The sequence below is a fragment of the Solanum pennellii genome, chromosome 12 (genome assembly GCF_001406875.1).
Source record: "Solanum pennellii chromosome 12, SPENNV200".
NCBI classification, from domain to species: Eukaryota; Viridiplantae; Streptophyta; class Magnoliopsida; order Solanales; family Solanaceae; genus Solanum; species Solanum pennellii.
Window position 1 is genome coordinate 48,159,965 of NC_028648.1, and position 17,650 is coordinate 48,177,614.

General features: G+C 38.0%; 1 protein-coding gene across 1 annotated transcript in view; it reads left to right on the forward strand.

Moving 5' to 3' along the window:
* Positions 1–554: 554 nt before the first annotated feature.
* LOC107007219 (probable acyl-activating enzyme 17, peroxisomal) overlaps positions 555–17,650 on the forward strand; it is a 19,094-nt gene continuing 1,998 nt past the window's right edge. The window contains exons 1-10 of the mRNA XM_015205742.2: positions 555–947; positions 1,505–1,634; positions 1,764–2,011; positions 7,688–7,892; positions 9,091–9,131; positions 9,277–9,402; positions 11,405–11,478; positions 14,579–14,799; positions 15,346–15,440; positions 15,734–15,950. Of these exons, the coding sequence (XP_015061228.1) occupies positions 685–947; positions 1,505–1,634; positions 1,764–2,011; positions 7,688–7,892; positions 9,091–9,131; positions 9,277–9,402; positions 11,405–11,478; positions 14,579–14,799; positions 15,346–15,440; positions 15,734–15,950 (1,620 nt within the window). The 5' untranslated portion in view covers positions 555–684. The remainder of the gene's footprint in view (positions 948–1,504; positions 1,635–1,763; positions 2,012–7,687; positions 7,893–9,090; positions 9,132–9,276; positions 9,403–11,404; positions 11,479–14,578; positions 14,800–15,345; positions 15,441–15,733; positions 15,951–17,650) is intronic.

The window sequence follows — 17,650 nt, forward strand, 5'->3', positions numbered from 1 at the left end:
TATAGTAGGAGATTTGAATTGAAAAGTATATTTGATAATTTTTTGTAATAATATTAAATGTTTTTAATATTGATATTACAAGTTATTTATTTTAGAAAATTAGGTTGCAATCGAAAATTAAATATCATACTTTTGTGTTGAGGAAATATGTTTTATTAGCGAATGGTTGTTGGAGCTTTTAGTCGCCACTAAAAATCACTCATAATCTTTAGTGACAATATTTTAAGATTTTGTGGCGACTTTGTGGCGTCTAATGGTCAAGTTCTTTAGGTGGAGGAATTAGTCCCATGTAATTTGCCACGTTACTAAAAATTTGAGGTGTCAACTCTTAAAGATATTTGTGATCTCTTGAAATATAGACCGAATATTTTTAATCCCCAAATATAATGAAAAATATAAGTGATATATTTTGCATAATTCAAAAATAATCCTCTCGTTAGAAAAGAAAAAAAATTTAACAAATTAAATAATATCAATCATTATTCTCTTTAATTGCTGGTAAATATTTGGCAGCAACCAAGACGTTTCCAATCATTCAAATTAAAATAAAGCTTTACAGGTATACATACAGTAATAGAAGTAGTTTGGTTTCTCTTCATCTAACAACTCTTCATCATTCATCGACAAGCTGTTTGATTCGCCATTTGCTCTAATCTATGTGTAATCAATCTCCGTGTGTAGGTTATGGCTAATCAGAATTACAGAACCTTAGATTCCGTCACCGTCGCCGACGTCGAAGCTCTCGGAATACCCACTGAACTCGCCGAGAAACTTCACGAAGAACTGACACGGATTGTTCGTAATTACGGGTCTGTTACTCCACAAACATGGCACCATATCTCCAAAGAACTACTCACCCCAAACCTTCCTTTCTCTTTCCATCAGATGATGTACTATGGCTGCTACAAGGATTTTGGGTCTGACCCGCCTGCCTGGTTACCCGACCCGTTAGTCCCTCTAACCTTTCTTTGAGCTTTGATTTGATCATTTTTATGGAATATTAATTTGACTATTTTTACACTTCATGATTGCCTGTGCTTTATCTGAATTTGTGACTGACTATGCTTGTGGAGCTCACATAGGCCAAGTTTTATCAATGTACATATGAAAGATGGTGTTATGTTTAAGAATTTGAATTAAAGATGCTTAACTGGATGATAGAAAGACATCTAACTGAAAAATAGTGATAATTTGGGACTAATGGATGTGTGTACCATCATGCGACATGGTTTTGTGGGTTTGGTTGTCGAAAGGTGTATTGGATTTCAAAATATCATGCCAATTTTCCATATTACTTGTATACTTGAATAATGATCTCCACTTTGCTTTGTTCTTATTTTCTGTTGATAAGTGAATAGTGATACTTTTCCAACTGCTCCTACTGGGTAGATTTTGCATTTGTTCTGTGCAGTGTATGAAAATAATTATAGTGGCATAGAATTCCCCGAACTTAAATTTGTTTGAATTTGTTTATGTTATTTTGATTTCATCTTTTCTGGAACAGAAAAACTGCAAGGTTGACGAATATTGGCCAACTTTTGGAAAGACGTGGAATGGAGTTTTTGGGATCAAAATATGACGACCCAATTTCTAGCTTCTCAGATTTTCAGAGATTCTCAGTCTCCGACCAAGAGGTAGGTTAGGTTGAATCTAATTTGAGGTTGAAGTCATTATCGTTTGACTTATGTTGTGCTTTTGATGCTAATAAGGAATCATGTGTTTGTTGACTCTCTCGTTTCCTGCTCAATCACTTCTTTTGCTAGGTATTTTGGAAAACCATATTGGAAGAAATGAATATTTCATTTTCAGTTCCCCCTGAATGTATTTTACGTGAGAGTCCATCTCATCCAGGTGGTCAGTGGCTTCCTGGATCACGAGCGAATCCAGCGAAGAATTGCCTCAGTTTAAGAAAGAGGACTTTAAGTGATGTAGCCATAATATGGCGAAGTGAAGGAAATGATGAAGCACCTGTTGAAAAGATGACCTGTCAGGAGTTACGTGAATCAGTTTGGTAAGATACATCGGTGTTGTTAATTATTTTGTCTACGAACTGATGTAGTTCAATTTACAAGGGTTGCTAGATCAGCTTTGATATGATATTATGAAATTATTACATCTTCTCTAAATAAAAGTTGTAGATTTAGGAAGCAGTCAACTACATGAAAGTACCACTAACCACCAATTTTTTGAGCAATAAGATTTAATTTAAAGTTCATCAAGGTCTTGTTTGTTCAATTTTCTATTAGTAACTAGGTCAAAAGAGGGGTGGGGAGGATGAAGTAGCAGCGAATCACTAACTTCCTAAATGAATCCAACTTACCTGTTTCATATCTTTTTATATTGTTCTATTCCTTGTGGTTTCATGTATGAGGTACTTTGTTAGAATTATTAGAGAAGGATCGAGTCACAGGACGATGAACAAGGAAATCAAATTCATCTGCCTTTGATTTTCCCTTGCTTTTGTTCGAATTCCTAGATCGACCTATTTTTTTGTGTATGAATTCAGCTCATTAAAGGGAAGCCGAAACCTTAGAGTTCATTAAGAGAGAACTCCTATCTCTTGTTTTCTGATAAAAATCTGCTTACGTTTTATTCCTCAAATCCTCCTTTAAATAGGAGTCTTCTTACAGTAATAGGAAGTCTTATGAAACTAGGAAACATAAATCCTATTCTAAACTAATAAGAAAACTACTAATAATATAATTAAATTCTTCCTATTCTAGAATAATAAGAAAACTACAAGCGTTATAATTAAATCAAGTTATTTGACTCTCTGTCGCACATATGTCTTGCCCACAAATGCGTCCACAACATTACCCCCCTCATGCTGAAAGAGCTTGTCCTCAAGCTCGAACGATGGATAAGCCTGCTTAAAACAGTCTACATCCTCCCGAGTCACTTCCTGCTCTGGCATACCTGACCATTGTATAAGAATGTCCTTTGTACCACGGTTTAGACGAGCTCGAATGACAGCAGAAGGCAAGGGAACTACTCTGCCATCCTCAAGTGCTGGTAGCTCTGTAATAGGTGGGAGTTGGTCGCCTTTGAATGCCTTCAATAGAGAAACATGAAAAACGTTATGAAGTCGACTGTCATTTGGCAATTCCAACTCATATGCAACCTGTCCAATTCGCCGTAAGATTGGAAATGGACCAAAAAATTCAGGGGACAATTTATTGTGAATGCTCAGCCGCATTGTACGCTGCCTGTAAGGATGTAAACGAAGCAATACAACTGACCCCGGAGCAAATTCGACGTCACGATGACCCCTATCATAATATTCCTTCATTCGTTGTTGTGCTGCTTGTAACCGAATTCGAATATCACCTAAGATGTGATCACGTTCCAGCAATGCATGTTCAACAGCTTCTACCCGAGTGGTACCAGACTCATATGAAAGCAAACGAGGTGGGTCACGACCATAAGCAACCTTTAAGGGTGTGGTTTGTAATGCCGAATGAAAAGACATGTTATAACAAAATTCTCCCCATGGAACCCAAGCAACCCACTTTCGAGGATAATTACCAACAAAGCAGCGAAGATACATTTCAAAAGTCGACCTCTGTTTGCCCATCAGTTTGTGGGTCATATGCAGATGAAACTTGTAGTTTAGTACCATTCAAGCGAAAAAGTTCCTTCCAAAAAGTGCTAGTAAAACCACATCTCTATCACATGTAATAGTTTCAGGTATTCCATGCAAGCGAAAAATTTGCTCAAAAAATATCTGAGCCACACGAACAGCTGTGTATGGGTGAGCCAATGGTATGAAATGAGCATATTTTGAGAACCGATCCACTACTATAAACAAGGTTGACTTCCCCCAAGACTTGGGCAATCCATCAATAAAATCCATGGAGATGCCTGACCAGATCTGAGTTGGTAGCTGGAGAGGTTGTAGCAATCCTGCCGGACTTAAATGTTCAGATTTACTGCGTTGACACACTGGGCAGGCAGCGACATATGCAACAATGTTTGTTTTCATACCTTTCCCGTAGAAATCCCCACGAATTCGGTGTATCCCTTCATGGGCACTATCATGATAAGCAGAAAATATAGTAGGTAACAAGGGAGAAGTCTGTAAAAGGTAGATGCGATCTTTAAACAAAAGCAACCCATCTTGAACTTGCTAGTCCAAATTTAATTCTCCTAGCTTGACTTTATCATACAACGCCAACAATTCTGATGATTCTGTAAGCTCCTCCCGGATTGTGTCCAGTAATGTGCTACGAGGGGAGCTAATAGCATTCAAAGAAGGGTCCTCATGTGTCATTCTAGATAGAGAATCCGCAGCTTTATTGAGACAACCAGCCCGGTACTCCACTGTAAATCATAACCCATGAGTTTACTCAACCAATGTTGTTGAGGTGGTGTAGTCAGCCATTGTTCTAGCAAGTATTTCAGGCTGTACTGATCTGTTCTGATAAGGAAAGGGCGCCCCCACAAGTATGGCCGCCAATGTTGTACTGCCTTTGCAAGGCCAATCAACTCCCTCTCATATGGAGCTAATTTATGGTGACGAGCCGCTAGCTGTCGGCTAAAAAATGCTATGGGCTGACCTTCCTGTTGCATAACAGCCCCTATACCACCTCCTGAAGCATCACATTCTACAGTGAAATTCATAGTAAAATCGGGCAGCCTGAGTACTGGAGCAGAGGATAAGGCTTGCTGAAGCTTCTGGAATGCATCAAGGGTCAGATCGCTCCATTGGAAGGAGTTTTTCTTAAGTAGACCAGTCAGAGGTGCTGCCAGTTGCCCATAGTCACGAATAAATTTGCGGTAGTAACCTGTCAATAACAAGAACCCACGAAGAGGTATAATTGATTGAGGTTGCGACTAATCCAGAATAGCTTGTACTTTGCTCCTATCTACCTCCACACCTGTAACTGAAATAATATGCCCCAAATATGCGACTTGAGTTGTACCAAAGCAACATTTGGACTGTTTCAAATACAACCTGTGTGCGCGCAATAACAAAAAAGCTTTTCGCACTTGAACCAAATGGTCCTCCCAACAACTGCTATAAAGTAAGATATCATCAAAGAAAACCAACACAAAGTGGCGCAAGAACTCATGAAAGACCTCATTCATCAAAGCTTGGAAAGTAGATGGGGCATTAGTCAGTCCAAACGGCATGACAAGAAACTCAAAGTGCCCGTGATGAGTTCTAAAAGCCGTCTTTTCCACATCTACGAAGACATGTGGACTTGATGGTATCCAAACCACAAATCTAGTTTAGTGAAGTACTTGGCCCCATGTAACTCATCTAGTAACTCGTCCACTACTGGAATTGGAAACTCGTCCTTTACTGTTTTGGCATTCAGTTCACGGTAATCAATGCAAAGACGCCAAGACCCATCTCTCTTAGATACCAATAACACAGGTGAAGAAAAAGGGGACTTGCTTGGTCGGATCAATCCTTGTTGCAACATGTGCTCACATTGCTTCTCAATCTCATCCTTTTGCCGATGAGGGTATCGATAAGGACGAACAACTACAGGGGCTGTTCCGGGCAGCAAACTAATGCGGTGATCACATTGTCTCAATAGTGGTAAACTCTTAGGTTCTTGGAACAGATCATCGAACTCGGTCAAAAGGTATTCCAGTCGCTGCTCATCAGTAATTCCCTTTCTTAGCAGGTGCAAAGCCTTCCCACAATACCCTTGTTGTCCCTGAAGCAAAACTGATTTCCCTTCCACCGAAAACTCATAGTAAGTGCTGCAAAATCCCAAAGTATAGGACCCAAAGACTGTAACCACTTCACTCCCAAAACAAGATCAAATCCACCCAAGGGAATGACATAAAGGTCTACAATAAAGTTATGTTCACCTATTGAAATTGTAACCCCTGTGCAGACCCCCAAGCACTGAACTTTCTCCCCATTAGCAATAGAGATTCTGATGTTGTGCAAGGAAAGAACATCAAGAAGTAGTAGCTGTCAAACTTATAAAATTGTGGGTACTTCCAGAATCAATAAGACTAAGCATGTGATGTCTGTTAATGAGTGCAGGCAATTGCATAGTTTGTGCATGCCTTTGACCTGTAATTGCATGTAATGAAATTTACGGGCAGTCATCCGGAACTTCCGAAATTTCGTCATCAATTGAATCATCCAATTCAAACAAAAAGAGTCGTTTACACTGGTGAGTGGCTGAATATTGTTCATCACAATTATAGCATAATCCCTTAGCTCTTCTCTCCGCCATTTCTACACGAGTTAATCGCTTGAAAAAAGGGGTTAAATTGCTAGTTTGGATATTCGTCGAGGTAGATGAACCGACTAGACCATTATTAGACTTAGTTGAGCTCAGTGTGCTGCCATGACTCGTCCGAGACGGCTGCCATGCCGCCTTGCGAGTGTTACTGACTCTTTGCAGTTGCTGTTTTTGCTCTAAGGCCTGGCTATACTCATAGCCGTCGATAAGTCAGGTGGTTTAAGCAATTTTACGTCCAATTTGATTGAATTGTCCAACCCTGCCATAAATATGCCCACGTGCAAGTGTTTGGGAATAAGCTCATCAGCCCTAGCCAACTTTTCTTGAAACTGACGTTGATAAATTTCAACTGTACTAGTTTGTCGAACCGTGACCAGTTCACCCACCGGGTTGCTGCTTTCGGGAGGTCCAAATCGCTGGAAACATCGTTTCTGAAAATCTTCCCAACTCATTGTGCCCTTCGCTCGTTTAAGCTGATAGTACCATAATTGCGCTTCTCCTAACAAGTGAAACCCAGCGACTTCAACCTTTTCTGCATCTGCTATATGTTGATTTTCAAAAAATTGTCCACAACGATGTACCCATATTAATGGGTCGTTAGTGCCATCATAAGTAGGAAAATCCATCCTTGCATATCTTGGTATTGTCGAATTGGAGTTTCCACTACTTGGATGATTCTGATCAGTCGGATGAATTTGCAGTGTATTGCCACTAGAAGCCGGATTAGTTGATCTACTTGTTGTCGGAGCACTACTGGACTCAGTCCCTTGGGCTGTTAGTTTTGTTGAGCCGATTCCCAAGCTTTAAAGTTGTTCTTGAATAGCTTGGACAATCCTTTCTCCGAGACGTTGTTCCATTGCTGCAAGTTTAGAGTCCATTAGTGTCTCTATTATCACCCGTTCTTCCTGAAACCCGGAAGTGATCTCATCATCCATTGTGTTAGGCTCTGATACCAAATTGTTAGAATTATTAGAGAAGGATCGAGTCACAGGACGATGAACAAGGAAATCAAATTCAACTGCCTTTGATTTTCCCTTGCTTTTGTTCGAATTCCTAGATTGACCTATTTTTTTGTGTATGAATTCAGCTCATCAAAGGGAAGCCGAAACCTTAGAGTTCATTAAGAGAGAACTCCTATCTCTTGTTTTCTGATAAAAATCTGCTTACTTCTTATTCCTCAAATCCTCCTTTAAATAGGAGTCTTCTTACAGTAATAGGAAGTCTTATGAAACTAGAAAACATAAATCCTATTCTAAACTAATAAGAAAACTACTAATAATATAATTAAATTCTTCCTATTCTAGAATAATAAGAAAACTACAAGCGTTATAATTAAATCAAGTTATTTGACTCTCTGTCGCACATATGTCTTGCCCTCAAATGCGTCCACAACATACTTCCTTCACTGTGCGTTCAGCCAAGTTATTGAAATCTCTGAATCATCACCTTTCTCACAGTTATAACTGTACTTACAGGGAAGTTGCATATGCTCTTGAAAGCCTGGGTTTGGAGAAAGGATCTGCCATAGCTATAGATATGCCGATGGATGTTAATTCTGTGGTGATCTACTTGGCTATTGTTCTTGCTGGTTATGTAGTTGTGTCCATTGCTGATAGTTTTGCCCCAAGTGAAATTTCAACAAGGCTCATCTTATCAAAAGCAAAAGCAATTTTTACTCAGGTGCTCTATTTATTGATTGAGGATATTCTTTTTAGCTATTGTATCATATATATGTTATCTTTAAAGTCATTAGAATTTCATTGGATGAATACAAGTTTCTAGCTCCTTCCTATGCTAGCAGTTCTACACTAAGAAAAGACAGGGTTGTAAAGGCAGGACCCACACTAGTGCATTGATTTTAATGCACCAGATAACATAGTACTACATTCAAAATCTTATGGTATCGATGGTTTTATAGTCAGTCATTCAACAATTTATCAGATAATAACCCAAAATTAACAAAGAATTGAGGAAAAAATGTAACTATAATATGCATTAAAGAAGTGGATACAAATGAGTTCTAAAAAATATTGTGTTTCTATTTTAGATTAAATTAAGCAATATATGAAGATCATATGTGAGACCATATTAGCAGTACAGGAGATGGTTGTAAAGTCATGGGTTAATATCTTCTTAAAATATTTAGATATGATAGTATTGGATATAACCAATTTACGTACAGATGATCAGGAAGATTATGGAGCAGTCGCCTAATCAATTTATGTTGTTTCATTATTTTAAAATCTTTTTGGAGAATTCAGTTTGTTAAGCATGTAAAGTCCAGTTGATGCGTTGAAATGATGAAAGAACTTCATTTGAGACTCAAAGCTGGTAAACACTTTTTCTTTTATTCTTAAAAAATAATACATATATAAAGAATGTAGGAATATTTTAAATATTAGCTTCCAGCAAATTTGTTATGGCTTCATTTTTAATACTTCGAAAAAATAAAGCAGTTTGATCGTGGAGAAGTAAATTCTTCATACTCATGAACATTGGGTCTTTTTTGTCTAATTTTCTCTATTAAGGGCATTTGAAGAATTTCCAAAGAGTTCCAGTATTTTAAGGACAGGCTTCCAAAAATCTAGTTGGACTAACATTCATGGAAGTATCTACTGCAGAAACACTATTTTGTGGCTCTATTATTTGATCATTGTTTCTTATGGACTCCCCTATGATCAATTTGTACTTTAATTTATATTTTATCCCTCAAGTTCAACAAAATTCAAATGGTGAAATTTGGTACAAATCATTATTCCTCATTCTTATTACTCCTTTTGGCATATGCAGCTGCACTCATTTTGCTTCCCATTTGTTTGTTATTACTATTTATTGGTCCTTTTCTTGTTTAATTTCGTTCTGTCAATGATGTGTACAGGATTTTATTCCCCGTGGAGAAAAAAAGATACCCTTGTACAGGTCATCTCTCTCCTCCCTTTCTGCTTCAGACATTATGAACTGTATCGAGGTTCATGCAAGCTTAACTTCTAGCGCCAGTAGTAAATTATGCATTTCCCCTTTTTTCATGTCTTCTCTTTCTTGACTCACTTGTTGAAAACTGCAGTCGAGTTGTTGAAGCTCATTCACCTATGGCAATTGTGATTCCCAATAGAGTCTCCAGCTTGAGCATAGAATTACGTGATGGTGACATCTCTTGGCCTGACTTTTTAGACAGAGTGAAAGATTCCAAGTAAGAACTCCTGCCACAGAGATTCTTATAATTTCTTTCTACATGTTTAATCTAGGAAAAGGACAATATAGTGCTTGTTCTTTATTTTGTCATACTTAATTGTTACCAATGAATTGGGTCAGAGTTTGGAATGTTGTATCAACTTCTTCTTTTAAACATTAAGAAGCGTGTAAGATGAGTTCCATCCGCATTGCCCTGAGCTAAGAATACAAGGGAAGTAACGGAGAAAGGAAATAAAAACAGAACAATCAGAAACTTACATGATAAATTAACACATGATATTACTACCACCTTTTGGCCTAACTCAATCAGAATGTATGAAGGACAAGAGCCGGTGCAAGAGTAAATAAAAAATGCGGCAATGATGGTGTAATTTATCCCCAAGAGGATATTAACATTTTTAGTGGAGGGGCCAATCGGAATACGTTAAGCCTCGTGACAAGAGGAAGGAAGTAGGTACCCTCAGAATTCTATCTTGATCATTTTGGATGACTAGATAGGTTTGTTTAGATTTCTTAAAGGATACTAATCTTCAACACATGTTTCATCTTCGTTTGCAACCTCCTAATTGTTTTCTAGTGTTAGAGAGTGGAATCTTCGCACATGACTTAGTTTAGGAAATTTACCATGGGCTTACATCTTTTACATAACCTCAAACATAACTGGGTAGGTGTCACACGTGCAAATTACTTCACCTAAATTTCGTGCAAGAGGTTAGCCCGACGTGATGGCAGTCAAGTCCCACTCAACTTAGCCCCTTTCGCAGCCTATTCTACTAACGTTCAAGGACGTTTTTCTTTTTTATGCCTTAGATTATTTTTCAGACTTTAACAGGAAATCAATACATAAACTTACGGGCAAACCCAACCTTTATATTTATAATCAAAACAATACAACGGACTCACTCGTTGGAACAACAATTCTGTCCAATTTCGACTTCGACTTCGACTTAAGACACAATCACAAGTCGATTGCTGCCTTAGACACTTCTTAAAACCTTCACGTTTTATTCTAAGTGTCTAGGTGAAATTCCCGACTTATTCTTAAAACCTTTACATTGCATAGTGTTGTGAAACATGTCTAACACTTGTCAAATGCTTAGCCCACTAAAATATAATTCAGTTGACATCCCCAACTGATAAGGCATTTCAAATTTCGAATTCAAAAGCTATTACAAGATACAAATGAATCTGGACACAAGCGGTTACAAAAAGGTAACCGCCGCATGTGCTTGACATGTGACTTGGCTGATTGGATCTCGTCTCTTTGCTGCATTTTTTCTCAATATTTTTGGATCCAATACAATGTCTAAACATTGTATAGTCATTACCTCATCAAAGTCCACTCGGATCCATCCGCTCATTTTTCATGCCTCCGCACTACCGACGCCCTGCCGCTGCCTTGCCTTGGCCATGCTAACTTTTAATCCACTCGTGCCATTCATTGTTTTGTTGCTGCTTTTCATTCATATTTGACTATGCTTTAATTTAGCTCAACTCGATTTTCCCGCATTTGACCAGACCATATGATTTTCGTATACCAACTTCGTCCACAACCGATGTCGGCCAGCGCAAGTCATGCCATCGGCGGTTGCCTTGCCAACCCCCACGTCATGTCTTGACACTGTCCTACCAACATAATTTGAACCCATTTGACCATGCCAACACTCTGCTCACATAACGCATGATTGATTTCACCCGCATTTTGGCCTTTGACAAAGTCATTCATGCCAACCCTTTGCCACGCCCATGCTTATGTCGAGTTACAGTGGGTTGTCCACTCTTAGCTTGTAATTATGGAGGTATCGAAAAATGTCTCCCTTCTTGTTTTGTAATCTTTTGGAACTTGCTTTCAACAATGGGTAGGGTCAGAGCCTAACCCATACTCCACCTTCTTAGCCTGATTATAAAAAAACAAGTCTACTTTTTTCATCTCTGACTATATGTTCATTTACAAAATGTTGCACGCATTTCCCATTGAATGCTAGTTGTTTGTAATGCAGGGGACTTGAGTTTGTTGCTGTTGAACAACCTATTGATGCATTTACGAACATTCTGTTCTCATCTGGCACAACAGGTGTAGTAAGAGTAAAACTTATGTACAATTCTTTCATGCCAATATGCATTTTGATTTTTGTTTAAACTGCATGTCACTTCCAAAATATTAAAGCTGGGGATATCAGTCTATCACTTCGTGAAAATGGGATCGAGATTCTTTTGTTTTGTTTTTTTAAAGAAAGAAACAGGATCAAGATTCTATAGCAAGGACAATCTAGAGCCTGAAAGGAAGTGGAAGGCAATAATGACTTAACTCATAGCATTGGAGAAGTTACTTGCCCTAGTCTACTGTGGTTTAAGGTGGTACAATAATGAGGAAGACGAGTGCAGAGATTGAGGCATACTTGTTAAGATGATAATGTGAAGTGGAGGTGTATATAATAGAGAGCTCGACTTGAATTCCCTCTAGGCATTGGAGTTCTGTAAAAATCTGGTTACTTGAATAAACAAGAAAATTACGCGGAAGCAAAAGTACAAAGAATAAACACCTTAATTGAAAGATATGTGAAATTTGAGGATAAATCCCCAAATTTCAAGATTAAGTGCTAGGAACCCTAAATGATCTTAATATTCAAGTTAGGTGATTAAAACTAAATATGATACTAATATAGTTAATTCAAAAACTTCGATCAAAAAGTGATCTAGACTCTTATTTCGGTGAAATTAGAGACAACAATTAGTGTAAGACTAATTACCTTCTTTAATTTACTTAAGTAGAAACCAAATATATTAAGTTAATCATTAATTCTACCTCTTAAAGAATCTTCTTTATCAAATCCATAGTCACACACAAGTGTAAAGAAGAAAATGTCTCAAATAATATTAATCGTGGCTTTTGAAAATAACAAAATCCAAGGAGAAATCTATCCCAAGTAGCGTGGGATTCAGATCCTACTTTTATGGTTATAATAACTAGGAAACTTCAAACTAGAAAATTTTTAAAATAGGAAAAATTAAACTAGGAAAACATGTAAAAAGATGTCAGACATTTTCCTATAAATTAGCTTGTCAAGAGAAGAGAAAGAAGTGGCGAAATTCCACAAAAGCTCCACACGACTTCAACAATTTTTTTGTATGAAATTTCAGCTCTCTTTTATGCTCCTGTTTTGGGATCAATGTGGGCCCTCATCTTGGCCTTCATGTAGCCCCAATCTTTTGGATTTTGGACTCAAACTTGGACAATTAAATGTATGTTGCACTTAGTCAACTTGTTGTTATCTTGGGTCATTCTTGGAATTTTCTTCCACGATAAACATCTTGAGTTTTCATCAAACCAATCAACTTTAATGTAGGTGTTCCATTGTGGCTGCTATCAGGTTTAGATGACTATGTTTACATGTTCTAAGAAAGGAAGAAAATCAATACCTGATTACAATAGGAATAACATAAGCTACCTACTATATTTACATATATTCTAGAATATTCACTAGGATTCTAACACTCCCGCTTAAGTCAGTGCATACAAAATGTATGTTTCAAGCTTGCTATGTATAAAACTTGCTCTGAGATTGGCTAACAACTGTGAATATGTCAATAAGCTGATCATTTTACCACAAGAACTTTGTGACAATGTCTGTTGAGAGTACCGTCTCTTTGACATATTGACAGTCAATCTCTGTGTTTGGTCCTCTCATGAAACACTGAATTAGATGCAATGTGAAGTGCAACCTCCTTATTGCACACAAGTTGCATTGCTTTAAGCTACCCATATTTCGACGCTTTCTGTAGTTGCTTGATCCATATCACATGTCACCATTGCCATAGCCCGATGTTAGGCTTCTGCACTTGATCTAGCAACAACATTTTATTTTTCTTTTCCATGATGCCAAACTTCTCCAAACTAGAACACAGTATCCAAAAGTGGACTGTTTGTCAGAGGGTAACCCTGTGCAGTCTGCATTTGTATATTCAACAATTTCTCATGTTCTTGGTCTTCGTAAAGTAGTCCTGTCCATGCATCGGCGCTTGAGCAGATCTCGTTGGAATCTGGACTGGCTCTGGTCTGCGTATGAGGGCTTGTCGGATGGAAGGCGGCAACAGACCTAGCTTGGTTTTGCTTGTGATGGTGGTGTTTTGACCGCAACCCTATGAAAACGTAATTCTCTTCAGACATTCGCAAAAAGTTGCCGGAAGATTTCTGAGTTTGGAAGCCTTCCAGGCTTTGATAACATATGAAGTGAAAGAGAAAATAAGAAAGAACTCGACTTGGTTTTTCCCTCAAGCTATTGGAGTTTAAATAATTAGGTTAACATGTTCTAAAAACATAAGTAGATCAGTACCTAATTACAACAGGATTCAACTAAAATAAATAAATAAATTAAGCTACCTACTATCTTTATATATATTCTAGAATATTCACAATGAATCTAACAATAGTATCATTTTGAAGAAAGAAAACAAGGAAGTTCACTTAAGGTTCATGTCTCACTGTAGCATCATTAAAGTGGGGCCTCTCACGTGAACAACACTATAAAGAGGGAAAATAGTACTTTGGAATGGATAGTGTAAGGAAGGCCTGATGCACAGCTTATATTTGAAAAATTACCCTAACCTAACAAGAAAGCTCCCATGATTGTAGAGCATCCACATGTTTCTCCAGTCAAGAACTGCAAAACAACTCTTTGCTAAGGCTGCTTGTACTACTCAAAATCTAGAATATTTTGGGTCAAGAGTGATATGCAGGTGGTTGTGCCAAGTTGGAAGTGAGATCTGAGTGTTTGTATAAGTTGTGCTTGCAGGGGTGGTTTACATGATGTTGGATTCCATTTTAGTGTGATTCTTGGGTTTCCAAGGGAATTGCCTGTCTTGTTTCTGTTTTGGTACTGACACTTCCCTTTCTTTTTTGAGGGAAGGTTGAGAGGGGGGTGAGTGGGTGTAGAATCCTTTTTTTCATAATAAATTAAGGGTTGAAGAAATCACATCAATATTTACATTCACATATAGATATCCTCTTTCTAAACAAGAATGGATAATTTAGTAGTCAAGTCAACTGTCGAACTGAATTGGCAGTGCACAATATCCTCTTTATGTTTACCAATTGATTATCAAGAATTCATTGTATTGGTAAGGCAAATGAAGCAGTTGAATAAATGGTCACACTAAAATCCTAAATGGTCCAGGAGATCCGAAGGCAATTCCATGGACTCTCCTCACACCTTTCAAGGCGGCTGCTGATGGGTGGTGCCATATGGATATCAAAAATGGCGATGTTGTTGCTTGGCCCACTAATCTTGGGTGGATGATGGGACCTTGGCTCGTTTATGCTGCATTGTTGAATGGGGCATCCATTGCCTTGTATAATGGATCTCCCCTTGGTTCTGGCTTTGCTAAGTTTGTACAGGTTAATTTCTTTTCATTGTTATTCTTCCTTGGTCTCCTTTCTCGTGTTGAATGACTTGGTAAAATCACTCTGTATCACAATTATATACATTTGAGATAATCGTGTCAGCTAATATCATGTTGCTTTGTCATCTTCTAATCTCGTGTATTTTCTTGTTGTAAGCTAGGGAAGGTATCTATTTATTTGTCTTTTGAACTTAACTTTTATCTCTTCCTACGTGCATTAGCCTTGCAATTATACTTTGGGTGGACTATCAGGAAACTAAACAGGCTAAGTTTCTTAATTCCAAAATTTAATTGAAAAGGAAAAAAATGATGAATGGGAAGAGAACACTCTATTGTATGTACAGTTTTACAATTTTATAATTTTATTGCTAAGCTTGGGGTGCTCACCGACCCAACAGAAGTGAACTAATCGAGGCATCACAATCTCTGATAGATATGGTATTTTAAAATCTTTTATTCATCGCAAACCTACATTGTTTAAATGTTGAATACCTTTAGTTATTTATGCTCATGAAAAATCTCCCCTTTGCAAATTAACCAGGATGCTAAAGTAACTATGCTTGGGGTGATTCCAAGTATAGTGAGGACTTGGAAAGCGAAAAATTCTCCTGATGGCTATGATTGGTCAACCATCCGGTAGTTTCTAAGCAACTCTCTCATTATGTTTTTATTTCACGAAGAGCTCTATTGGTATCTTCGTCCGTGTTTTACTTCTATTTCTTTATCTCCTTGCCTGTTATTTCCTTCCAAACTGACTGAAATTGCGGGGCAAGCTTGCACATGTTTGATTCATGAATTTATATTTCAAAATACTGATATTATATGAAAACAATATTTTTCCTACATATATGCACATCAAAACGAATTCTGCTCAAGACTATTTTTCCTTTCCCTTTCTTGGGCTTAATGTAGTTCATACATGATCCTAGTTGCTTTGGCTCCACTGGTGAGGCATCTAGCGTGGATGAATATCTTTGGCTAATGGGAAGAGCTGAATATAAACCGATAATGGAGTATTGCGGTGGTACAGAGATTGGTGGCTCCTTTGTCTCTGGGTCAATGTTGCAGCCCCAGTCTTTAGCCGCTTTCAGCACAGCAGTCATGGGATGTAGTCTTCATATTCTTGGCGATGATGGGTTCCCTATAGTAAGCACGATACAACCTTATATTTGGAACATCAATAGTATTTGCTAGAGCAAACTGCATTTAATATCATGCGACACATTTTATGCTTGCCTATTAAGTTCTTCTTAAGCTAGTGAGAGTTGAGTGTTTACCAAATGTGATCAGGTCTCTTGCAACTTCAACTTGCTACTTCTGTTGAGGTTCCTCATAAAGAAACCAAGAAAAGTGACCTTAACTCCAAATTCTAGCTCTTAAAGTCAGCATTTGATGTAATCGACAATAACAAGAAATTTAGAGGATAGAAATTGAATTTAGGCACAAAGGAAATTCAACCAAGTAGACAATAACTAGATTAAAAGGCCACAAAATCGACCTGCTACACTAAATCCTAGCACCTAAGCTATAGAACCCATCAAGAAGATAATAGCCAAATCCCTTTGCTTCCTCGCAAAGTTGGAACTGATCCAATAGATACGCTGACTCTCCTACCAAGTTCATACATCAATGTAATCTAACTCTACTAAATTGAGAAAGTAGGATATTAATACTACGGCTTAATAGAAGCTAATGAAGTCTAAAATATCTACAACTAGGGATTAGAAATACTATGAGACTGAAAAAGGGAAGTTGGAAACATTGAGGTTATTCTCGCGATTGCATCTGTGGGGGTGCAATCATGGTGCGGTCTTGGGTCAACTTCCTCTCGATAGTGGACTCTAAGGCGCAATTGCGGACCTTGTCAAAGTCAGCACGTTCAGCTTAAGCAGACATCTTGTCACAATCTCAGATTTCTGTTAGGACTGGTTTCTCCGCAATAGGGGAACAATATCTGCAGACAAGTCATGATCCAAAAACTGGAGATTTGATGGCACCTATCTAACCCTTTGATAGGTAAGCAACCCAAAACACATAATCATAAGTCGAAGCACAAATATGAGAAAATATTAAATAAATCTGAAATAATGCATAATTCAGCCTTTCTCATAAAATTCCTAAGAAAAATGCAGAAATAGATAAAGACTACCCAAAATCTGATGTCCTAGTACAAGCCTCTGCGAACCATGGAGTACAATCTTGGTCTAGACAATATTGGAAATAAAAACAACATAAAAGAAAGTAAGGATAGAAGGGCAGATCTAGAAGTTTCAGATCAGTCAAGCAACTACCGCAAAGTCTGGGGTGAAAGCTCAATCTGCTACCAATCACCGACCATTGGAACTCGGCTCAGAACATGCACACAATGGTGCCGAAGAAAGCAAGGGTGAGTGCAAAATCCACGAGTAATCAAGAACATTGTCTATCGACCCACATTTGAAGCGATGACGAGGGTCGGCCCTAAACTGCCCTGTTCCGCTATCTTTCACCTATACAACTCATTTTAAGGAAAACACATGCGGACTTAAAAGCTAATGCCAACAACAATCACATAGAGATCAAGTCAAAGTAATCTGAGATCACAGTCTAGTTAAGACAAGAGTAAGTAAGCCACTTTCACAATGCCAATCACGTTCACACGATATCAATGCTATATAAAGATGAATGAGATGATGTATGCATATATGCACATGCCTCCTACCTGGCCAAAATTAGAACCTGTATACCCGCTGCCATACTATATATATCTAATTCCATTTTGACCTCATCTTATCGAATGTTGATTTGGTCAAACTTCCCATCCTTCCAAAAACTCATTCAACCACCTCGTGAACCCCCCCCCCCCC